Raw genomic sequence first — 11190 nt, 5'->3', positions numbered from 1 at the left:
TATTATAATGACACCATGGCTAATACAGCTTTGTGTGTTTAATCCGTCTTCCTCTCGCTGTTCCTGCTCAGTGTACCTCCAGGCAGCCTAGAGTGTCTTCCTAGAGAAGAGCTGGAGCAAAGATTGAGGTCTAGCATGATCATGGTGGAGGCTCTGGTGCAGCAGTTGACTGCAGCCAGGACACATCCTCCTGCAGGCCCTGCACCTTCAGACCTCAGGGAGAAGCTAGTGCAGACAGACCACACTGAGCTCAGTCAGGTAAGGACACAGGTGCTTTTGTTGATTCATTGTTTCACTGTTAAAGTCTTATAGTCTTACATACAGTTTTTTTTATATCACAAAGGCCACAATTTATGTGAATATGGATTACTTGTTCTTTGTTGTATATAGACCACAATGCACAGAGACCTTTATTTGGAGGCTCTGAGCAGGATTGGCAAGTTGGAGCTGGATGGAAGTTCCCTACAGAACCTCATCCAGGGTATGCAGGACATGAAGATCACCATGGTAAGACACAATCACAGCACAGAGGTTCTTTGTTACAAAGTTAATATATAAAAGTCCAAGCTGTACAGAAATTGAGTGAGATTATGTTTTTATTGATTTATCTTGTGTATTTGTTCCAACAGACTTCTTTGAGTTGTGAGACAGACGCTGCTCTCACTAACATGAAACAAATAGGAGATGTTGTCAAAGAGGACCATCAAAGCCTTGTTTCACACGTAAGAACACGTCTTTGTCATCTGCATCAATTGAATGCTTTTGTGTGATGATCCATTAGTTTATGTCTATTTGTTTTCTGTTGTTAAGTACGGCCAGATGAAGTCTCTGTTTGAGAAAACGAAGGAGAAGCAGACTGCAATGATGCGGAAGGTTAAAGAGGCTTTTCACCAAAGGGATGACATGAGGACACAGATGGGGGAGGCCTTCACAGCCAAGGAGGCGGTAAGCTCAGTGACAAGTCACTGTTATGTTTGCGTTTTGTTTTCACAGGCATTGTTACAGAATGCGTGTGTTTATTTTTCATGGCTTAAGTCTGTCTGGACATTACTTTGTCATTCTTTTGTTGCTGAAATATAATATACGTTATAAAAATACACAAGTAAGCTCCTGTGATGTTGTTGGTTTAAGGGTAGAGATGGCCCGCTCATACCGAAGCTCCAAAGCTTGTTTTACACCTGTTAAGCGCACTGTTTGAATACAATGTGTTTGCGCTTGTATCAAAGAAAAATTGTCATGTGACTGATGATGCCCAAGGCGGCAACTTCACAGGCGCTTCAGAAATAGTCTCTCACAGTTTTGAGGGTTTGACAGCTTAAGTTTGTGGGGTAAGAAGAGAATAAATATGAAAATATTGCATTAGGAAAAAATGTAATTGGAGTAATCAGTTAATTTGATTAACTTCAGTCTCTAGGCCCGCATGACATTACTACAAGGAAATGTCACAATATATACCATTAATTTTAGAAACAGGAGCTCACAGAAGCACTAAAACAAACTACACCAAATAACAATACAATTAATATCTAAATTGAATGCCAAACTAAAGAATAAAATTACTTGTGTTTCATAACATGCAGGCTACGTGGACGTGAGGCTAAAACTTGAAATATCAGCGAGGACTGATAATACTTCTTTCCAAGTTATGAATGGCTGCTGAAAGATTTACAAGACAGCAGATGTCACTGTGTTTGCCGAGATTGAAGCTCAGAAGCTGCATGTTTTTTTTTTTTTAGGCAAATAGAATAGAGAGTACTTAAAGAACCAGTTCGGCGATTTTCAACCTCAGTCCTATCATGCTATTATGGGGAGCTAATGCCATTATGGTAGGAAAAAAATGTCGCTCTGTGCCTTTGGAGGACGATATCTGCTTCTCCAATGGGCCCTGGAAAACCTCCGTCAGACAACGTAACATGCGTCATCTGGCGGAGGCCAGGGAGCTTGCTAAACTACACTTCCTCAATCTAGGACGCTGGCCTCCGATGTCATGTCTCGTTCAAAATCGTCAGGTTTGAAATGTAGACTGCAGACCTGAAGATTTATTTTAGACGATCCACCGGTATGTTCCAGTCGTATTTCGGATTCTGTACCGCTCTGAGCCATTGCCTGCTGCGATCAATGTCCTTGACTGGAAAACGGAAGTATTTCACTCCAGCGTCTCTCGCTGGGCCGTTCCTTTCAGAGGGAGGGGCGCAATGCACGCTGGGTGTTGTAGGAATGTAGAATGGGCGATACCAGGAGATGTTTGTACAACTTTCTCCACAGCTATGGCGCCAATTTCGAATATTATTGCTTCTGTCGCTTCCAGATAACACCAGCTGTGACTGACAGTGGCTTTTTCCAGGGGCGAACTGCTCCTTTAAGCGCAAACCCTATTTAACAAATCACAGGCCTTTTGATGCTTAACACTTGACTCTTGATGCTGCCTACCAAAGTAGATTTTTGGAGTTTTTTCCCCAGTAATCAGTTGTCCACTTTTCATAACGTTCACTCCAGGAACGTTAAGTCTGTGTCTTGTTCTGTTTCCAGGCCTTCAGTGCGATGGAGCAGCTGAGGACACACTGTGCCACAGAAATCTCCGAGCTTGAGAGTATTGTGGGCTCTCATCAGGATCTGTTAGCTGCCCTGAGCCAGACTTACCCTGAGCAGGTAAAGGAAACATGCAGAAGCAATACAGCTTTTTTATTCTATTCAGCACAGCATCCATCAGAATGTGTTCGACTTCACTTTCTTGTCTCTCTACTGATGCAGGTTGCATTAAACAAGGCCTACACTGACATACTGGATTCTGCTTCTGATGTTTTATCCACAACCAAAGAGGAACAATCCAGTGTGATGAAAGAGGTATGCTCAGTTTCCCTTTATTTCAGAGACGTAGACAAACCCTATAGGCATGTAACAACACCTTCTAGCAATAGTAGTTTAATCTCATTTTTCAACACTATTGTACTATTGTCCCCCCCATGTGGTGTTTGAATTGTCACAGCTTTTACAACTTTTTTTTTTAAATGCACTAATGTGTTCAGTAATGACACTCTTTGCCATGCCCTTCTCACAGCTCTGCACGGTCAGAGGCCTTCTGCAGAAAGCTGCTCCCATGCTCCTGAAGCTGAATGAGAAGGCAGCTGCTGCTTTGAGAGAGCGGGACGAATACATCTCTGAAAGAGACCAAGCTGTTGAAGACAGAGAGCAGGTCTGTTCTCTCAAATTAAACTAGTACACCAATACCCCTTTCCCACCAAAATTAGCACGTCGATGCAGGTTTTTCAGACCCGGGAAGACCCGCTAATAAATGCCGATTGTCTCTGCTCCAATTGCCAAGGAAGTATACTCCTTTCGGTGTCCTTTCTGCTGCGTCGCCGTCTGACGTCACAAATGCGAAGATCTTACGGTGGTTCGGTCTTTATTGTATCTATTACTCATTCAGTCTACTTATTAAACTTGGTGGCGACAAATTTGGAACAATGTTTGAGCGCTGCTTGGACGGAGACGGGGGGAATTTGTAGCTGAGATGACAAGGAGTCGCAGAAGTTACCGACGGAGCATAGCATCGCGCCGGAAAGGGGGCGGAGATTAGCGTGTCGACACAGGTTTTGTGTTCCCATCAATGCCTACAGAGTCATTTGACCCGGGTCTGAATGACTATTGTAACCTTTCCCACTAAGCAAAAAAGCAGCGTGTTAGTGGGTATAACAGCTTTTTTGACCAGTGGGAAAGGGGCTACATTTTGCTGCAGCTCTTCACAACTTTAAGTTATAAGTGTTAAAGGTGATTATAATTTTTACTCAACAGATCGAAGAAGACTGGAACCAAGCTAACTTAAACCTCCAAACTGCCAGAGAACAGATTGGTGATTTAAATCTGCAGGTGACAATTCTGACCTCAGGTAACATATTAATTAAATATATTAAACTTGCTTCGGTCATTTTATTCTTTCTCTTTTCAAATGTCTGGATAAAGTCAGTATAGTTTTCAGCCTGTAAAGTTTCATTAGCATTTCTTTCCTTGCAATAAATCCTAGAGATGGGCGTGCTGCGCCAGAAGCTCACAGAAAGAGAGGAAGAGAGAGGTCAGCAGGAGAGGAAGGTGACAGAGCTGTCTGCCACCATTTCCTCCACTTTTGCTTCCTACACCTTCCTGGAGCAGGCACTTGCTGCTGAGACGACAAAGTATGACTCAGCGATCACACTGATCTGTTGATTACACACAAGCTCAGGAATGCAAAAGGGATTGTGATACTAAAACATTTTATGATGGTGGATCTTTTGTAGGTTGAGAAACAAATTCTCCTTGACCAACAGCAGGCGTGTACTAAACATGATGTTGTTTCAGGTTGCAGCAGTCATGGAAGGACATCCAGATGTCCAAGGACAGAGCAAACGAGTAAGTTGAGATACTGATTTGTTTCTTCCCATTCACATTACATGAAGAACCAAGTTTCCCAACAGTAGTCTCACCCACCTGAACCTGAAAGCAGACGTCTTCTCCAAGAGCAGAACAAACTCCCTGCCACACTTCTACAAATGTGACCTGAAATACTGTCATGTCTAATGCCACTGCCTGTCTCTGTCCGTGTCTGGTTCCAGGTTGGAGGGGTCACTGGCTGAGTCGGAGCAGCGTGTGTGTGAGTTAAGTCAGGCTCTGGCTCAAAGCGAGGAGCAGCTCAGTCGGCTGCAGGCCCTCTCACAATCCCAGAACACGCAGATCCAGCAGCTCCAGGATGTTTGCACACAACTCAGTGGTGTCCGGGAGGAGAACGAGGTTAGCTTTTATTTACAGAATCCCATCCTTTGACAGCTGATGTCACATGATGATTAATGTTTTTCACTGCACCTGTCAGTGGCTCATCTGTGTGTGTTTTACATACGCAGCAATTAATTAAAGAAACAATCCAGGTCAAATATTTAAATGAGAAATAAAATGCTATGCTCCTTCCTCATTTGAACAATTTATGTTTTTTTTCCCCCAATCTGCTGGTAGGCGGTAGATTTCTGGTTTAATTCCCTGTCGTCTGTGTCAGTTCTTACAGATGGAGAATGAGCTGGCGAGGGAGCAGATGGCTGAAAGTGAGCGTATGCTGCAGGCCAACCTGCAGGGGCTCAGAGAGAGGAACATCCAGTGTGAGGACCTCAAAGGAGAACTTGGTCAACTTCGGTAAGTTTAAGTAAACAACATCCATGTTTTATATGGATGGGTTATTTTATGGGTTTATCTGTGGAGTTGACAACTAGGGATAGACCGATTATTGGCGCAGATATTCGGCATTTTGACGCATATCGGCATTGGCCTTTTTTTTTCTTTTCTTTTTTAATTAAATTTTTTTTTTTTAATCCGACGGACGATAAGAGCTCAATTTAAAACTGGGTTATTTTGGCTCTGATGCATATGCTTAAAGGCATTTAAACAAAGTTAAGTGTTGGAGTTTGTATTATTCAAAATTTTGACCCCAATATTTTCACTTTTACTGCAAATGAATATCGGCTTCAAATATCGGTTATCGGCCTCCTTACTAATAATCGCTATCGGTATCGGCCCTGAAAAAAACATATCGGTCTATCTCTATTGACAACATCACTTTTGTGACTCTTTGTTGGTGATTTATTAAAAAAATACTTTCAAAAATGTTTTGCCTTACCTTTTATAATATCTGTTGAACATTTGAAATAAACAAGTCTTGTTCCTGCTGTTACTTTATGGAGTATTTGATATCAAACATTTCTTACTGGGATAAAAGTCCTGAAGTTGTATTTGAGAAATGGATGAGCTGTAATTTTCTGCAGCTGAAAATAAATATAATAATATAATAATAGTAATATTCTTTGGCTCTGATCACATTGTAAGCAAATTAAAGCCGTTCTTTGGTCTCCTAGCACCCAATATAAAATCTATATGTAGAAATCTAGGTGTTACATTTGACTCACAACTTAACTTCACTCTGCACATTAATTATCTCATTAATCCTCCCACTACCACCTTAGAAACATCAGTAAGATTTAATCAACCCTGTTTTGCCCTGACCTAGAAAGGCTTATTCACTCCTTTTGTTTTTTGCGCTTGGACTATTCTAATACACATTTTACCTGCTTTAGTCAGTCCTCATTGGCTCGACTCCACCCAGTCCTTTCCTACCTTCGTTGGCTGCTGTTGCATGCAGGAAAGATTTCAAGATTCTTTTAACATGACAGAGCTATTGACACCTTACGCTCCAAACAGTGATCTAAGATCCTGCAGAGCACATTTATTAGTTGTTCCTCAGTTAAGGCTGGTAACCAAGGGCGACCAGGCGTTTGCCATTAAAGCCCCTCAGCTCAGGAATTCCCCGCCCGAGAACATAAGGCAAACTCTTTACCTGTTTTTAAATCTTGTAGGAAGGCCTTTTTTAATGATTGATTGGTACTTCATGTGCTGCAGTCATTTATTTAATTTGTTCTTATTCATAACTTTGTAACTTGCTGTATTTTATGACGCAATTTAATCTCTATGTTTTATTCTATGTATTCTGTAAAGCACTTTGTAACCTGGTTTAGATAAGTGCTATAAAAATAAAGTTATTATTATTATTATTGTTTCAACTTCAACAAAACTGTTCCTAATTTTACTACAAATTGTTTACAAATATTTTTTGTCTGCATACTTAGTGCTCACTTTTTCTTCACTCTGTATGTGTGATGCAGGTTTGAGAAGAGAAGTTTGCAGGAGGAGCTTGAAAACACGAGGTCCAAAGCCAGTACGACCCAGCTGGAGCTCGGGGAGAGACTTGCACAGGCAGTCACTGAAATCACGTTGCTCCATCACACCCTGCGAGGACTGACCAATGAGCTGCACTCAGCTCTCACCGAACAGGTAACTCAATAAAAAAATGCTCTCAGCTCGCAGTTCTCTTTGTGCGTTGTGTCAATATTTTTTATGTGTCTTATATTCAGAAACCAGAACCAGGGAAGGATAAAAAGTCTCAACAAGTCCACGTGGAGCGTCGCCACCCCTCCAGCTCCTTTGTCGACAGCATCATGGTTGCTTTGACCACTGAAAAGGAGGAAGATGTTGACACAGAGACACTTCCTGGACCAGGTACTGCAGCTCACACGCACACTGCATGCGTCTTCAAGTGAAATTTTCCCAAAATCTATGAGTAAGTTGTTTAGTAGCGTCACGACCCTCAAAGGCTTTTAAAAAGGCAAGAATAAAACCTGTCACAGAGTTATTTGTCGCTTAAAAGCGATGGATCAGAGTGTATCATGCGACCACGATCGTCCACCTAACCTGGTTGAATCTCAGAATACGGTGCAATTTTATTGTTTTATTTAGATGCTGCAAACAACCTTTTCCTCAACAGTGACACGCAGGGATTCACCTGTGACACTCATTGATTTGAATAACACAATGATGGCTTGAAGTGAGCAGACCTGTGTGTCGTATAGGCTTCCCCTTCATAAAGGGAAGTATAAATATCATCTTGTGACGGAGGATCAAAAGTCAATTTTTCAAATATAAGTCAGAATGTTGCTGCTTTTAAAAGTAACAGATGATATGTATATATATGTTACATCTTCTTTAATACTATTCTTCCTGTTATATCTACATTTGCAGCGTTGTCTTCGCAGGTTATAAACACATTTATCATTTTCAGCCTCTTCTAGTGATACCTAGAGCTCGAACTGCCTTTTTTATTACGAATGAACACTCATCTCTAATTTGACAGCAATTATTAATTTGCGGAGGGAGGGACCATAACTAAATGAAATTGAAAATTGCACACATTCTCTCAGGGGACACTAAGTTGTAGCTCTGTGTCTCTTCAGTCACCTCAGACATGCCTGAACCACAGCGTGAAAGCTTGTTCAGCGAGACGAGCGCTTTCACCCGCATCGCAGCCGTCACCCCTAAAAAGAATTTAAACGCAGACGCGTTTGAGCCCGAGGAGGACGAGCCGAGGAGTGAGGCAGAGCTGTTTGCTGACCTGAGCGGCACCGTCACAGAGCTCATGAGCAACCTGAAGCTGCTGCGTGAGCGTAAAGATGCTCAACTGGAGGAGCTGCACGGCACCATGTAAGTGCTTTTATCAAATTATAATGGCCTTTTTGTCTTATGAGAGCCCGATGCTGGGATTTGTTTATAACTGTGCTTCATGTCTTTGTCATACCAACGGTACAAAACCTAAAAATTCACAATTACATGAATAGAAAAGGAGAAAAATCTTCTTAATCTTCTTCTTTTCTTAACTGAGAAGTTAATGTTTGGAAATGTTTTGCCTGATAAATGACAGAAAATCTCTCGTCTATTAACTATTTAATCAACTAATCTGTTCCAGATCAATTAGTGAGGCTCTACTACTGACAATTGTTTCCTTAACAATTACCAAGTCTCTTAAAGTCTCTAAAACACCCGAAAAGTTTGATGTCATTTAATAGCTTGTTTCACCGGACCAAATGAGCCAAAAGTTAAAGATAATGAATAGATTATCTTATTAGACACTAAAATCAACGAATCCTCACTATTTACAAACTCAGCTGGAGAATATTTGACGTTTTACCTGGATAAAACGATGAATTGATTATTAAAAAGTACTTGCTCGACCTTCACCGGGCAGCTAGGTTCTTAAATGATGAGAAAACCTAAAGGGATCAAAGTCACGTGAATTTACAGAGATGCACAAAGTCCTTTTTTGTCCAACATTATCTCCTGTGTTTTTCCAGCTGTGTCCTGCAGGGGGAGCAGCAGGCTGCAAACAGCAGGCATGAGGCCGAGGTGTTTGAGCTGAAGCATCAACTGAACCGCCTGAACAACCTGGTTGAGAAGGGCAGTCAGGCTCTGCAGCTGAAAGCTCAGGTAAATACTGTACATCTTCTTAGTTTGTATTCAAGTATTAATGCCTGATAAAAAATAGGTAGTGGAGGGGGCTGACTGAGGTGTATTGCCTATTCTTGTCTGTTTGTTTTTACGCAGGATGAGAAAACTGTGATGAAGTTGATGTCTGAAATACAAGAGGCCCAGGAATATCTACACAAACACAAGACTGACAATAACGTAAGCGGCAAAGTCCATATTTGTATTTTAGAAACGTGACACAAACGGATAAATGTAACACTCCTTCAATATTGCTCAATTTTTCACAGGAATTGCGGAAGGAGGTTGTTGAGCTTCGTCGTTCTCTCCAGCAGACGAAGGTGGAGTCTCAGTTCCTGCGGGGGGAGATGAGGAAAGCTGGTGGCCAATCAGCAAACCCCGCTCAATTCATGGAGGAGAGGATCCAGCTTTTGAAAGAGGTATGACCTTGTCAGTTATTGTGTAACACTTTCCGGATACAGTACATTTGTTGTGATACTTTTATGGTTATTTAATAGCAAACATTTGTCTAACTCATATTTTCGATTGTATCCTCAGGTGGAGAGACTGAAGTTGAGTCTTCAGGAGGTGGAGCAGGCCAGAGCTAAACTCCTTGACAGGGCAAAAAGACATGTACGTATCAGCTTTATACACTGTAGAAGTTTAGATCTTACTGCCTGCATCTTTATTCATCTTTTACGCCATTAGATAAGACTATCTCCAGATGTAATTAAAGAGATAATAACTGTTTTATAAATAAGGTTATATTCTGCTATTAAAGAGATATTGTATTTCTGTTGCAGCAAATCATCCACCAGACCAACCAGCAGAAAAGTGAGAATGAGCTTCAGATGTTAAACAACATGATCAACAGAGTCAGAGAGGTGAGCGAAGCTTTGCATATGAATTTAAGCCTTTCTCATCTCCTGTAAATTCTGAATGTGTGTATTTATATCTGAGTGTGATGAATGTTTTCTCCACACAGACCCTCCTCTCTTTGCCCGAGCTCCTGAAGAACTCTGAGCAGCTCCAGCAGCTCGTTGAATACATCGGCTGACATGTTGTTGTCGTCCTTTCTTGTATTTATGTCTTTGTTATGTTTTAGCTCGTCTTGGCTGTCAGTGTTCATATATTTAGTATGATTGAAATAAAATGTTTAAATCTTATGGATTGTTGTTGTTCCTTTTTTCTAATTTGAAGAGCAGAGAGAAATACAACTATGTAAATGTTTTTTATATTAAACTGCACACGTAGACACTTTTGTGTTGCCCCAAGCTTGACGATGAAAATGACACATTTTCCCCCTATGTCGGCACTAATAAATTGTTCTAATTTCTACACTTTATTGTTGAGCATTTGTTCGCTCGATCAGCTGGTGAATGTTACACCGTGGCCCCTTATTTTGTAGTAGCCATTAGATAACTCAACAGCCTTCATTTTTTTTAGCTTATGTTATGTTTGCTTTTAGGTCATGATGAGGAAAGTGCAAAATATTCAACATAATTCAGAAAATATGTCCTGTCAACCTGCTGTGCAAAGCTTTTTCATTTGCAACTGATTGAAACAAAGGCTGCAGAAAACATTGTAGATTTCTGTCAGTGGAAAGTTGAATGTTACTGCACTTTATTTTGTATTTCTGGGACTAGCAAGGGCCAAAAATGTATGCCAGAATAGTTTGTTTAAATGTCTCTTAGTTATTTGTAATGTAAATATACAATATGTAATAAGTGCACTAAAATCAGCATCATTTTCGATTAAAGCCACAGCTATTAGAACACAACCCAATCTGCTGTTTATAAAACAGCTCTTTGCTGCGTTTCACCACCGTCACTTCTATCTTGAGTGCAGGTCTTAGTTGTTAACAACTTTCCCCTTAAAGAAATAATCTGACATGATTGCTGCAATCCTCATTTAATCCACAAAGATTTTAAGATTCAGCAGCACTCAAGAGAAACTGGGACCCTTTCAACCAGAGATACTTTTTGAAAAATACAAGTCATATCTGTCAACAAAGCTTCTTTTCTGATAGAAAAATCAAGTGTCTTCACTTTAACGAAGCATCTCCTCACAAGTCTCATCTTGTCAGATATGCAGACCTTGAGTAAAAGAGCTTTCTGATGTTGAGATAAAGGACTCCGACTACTTAACTTTACATGCTGAAATATCAAGTTACAAGTCAATTCATTTTCTTGATTAGTGGATCTGTGTGGTAGATTAACTGTCTGTCTGTCTGAGTGCCGTGTTGATGTCTGAACATGATAATTGAGGCCGGTCACGGTGAAAGCTGCGGCTCCAGACAACACTTCAAACCAGCTGAGCTGAAACGGCAAAGAAAGCAACGCAAGCACAAAAGACAGAAATGTCAGA

At 40.9% G+C, this 11190-nt stretch overlaps 1 protein-coding gene across 1 annotated transcript; it reads left to right on the top strand.

The window, feature by feature from the left end:
• Window positions 1-483: 483 nt before the first annotated feature.
• Window positions 484-9941, top strand: spag5 (sperm associated antigen 5). Its single transcript, XM_069666333.1, has 19 exons — window positions 484-507; window positions 811-945; window positions 2530-2649; window positions 2752-2844; window positions 3059-3193; window positions 3793-3886; window positions 4022-4169; window positions 4333-4383; window positions 4587-4761; window positions 5021-5154; window positions 6675-6843; window positions 6924-7068; window positions 7800-8046; window positions 8694-8826; window positions 8944-9024; window positions 9114-9263; window positions 9382-9456; window positions 9627-9707; window positions 9809-9941. Exons 1-19 carry the CDS (start codon window positions 484-486, stop codon window positions 9878-9880), a joined length of 2262 nt encoding a protein of 753 aa, XP_069522434.1. The 3' UTR covers window positions 9881-9941.
• Window positions 9942-11190: the final 1249 nt, after the last annotated feature.

This window comes from Semicossyphus pulcher, unplaced genomic scaffold, assembly GCF_022749685.1.
Source record: "Semicossyphus pulcher isolate SPU_LCO1_2020_fin unplaced genomic scaffold, fSemPul1.0.p SCAF_17, whole genome shotgun sequence".
Taxonomy (NCBI): Eukaryota; Metazoa; Chordata; class Actinopteri; order Labriformes; family Labridae; genus Semicossyphus; species Semicossyphus pulcher.
The sequence above is the reverse complement of the archived record's forward strand: the minus strand, read 5'-3'. Positions and strand labels throughout refer to the sequence as shown.

Excerpts from the sequence above, each read along its gene's own strand:
- spag5 (XM_069666333.1), top strand. The coding sequence starts at position 484 with ATGCAGGACATGAAGATCACCATG. Across the intron at positions 4,170-4,332 it reads CTTGCTGCTGAGACGACAAA|GTTGCAGCAGTCATGGAAGG; the intron begins GTATGACTCAGC and ends ATGTTGTTTCAG. Across the intron at positions 4,762-5,020 it reads GTGTCCGGGAGGAGAACGAG|TTCTTACAGATGGAGAATGA; the intron begins GTTAGCTTTTAT and ends CGTCTGTGTCAG.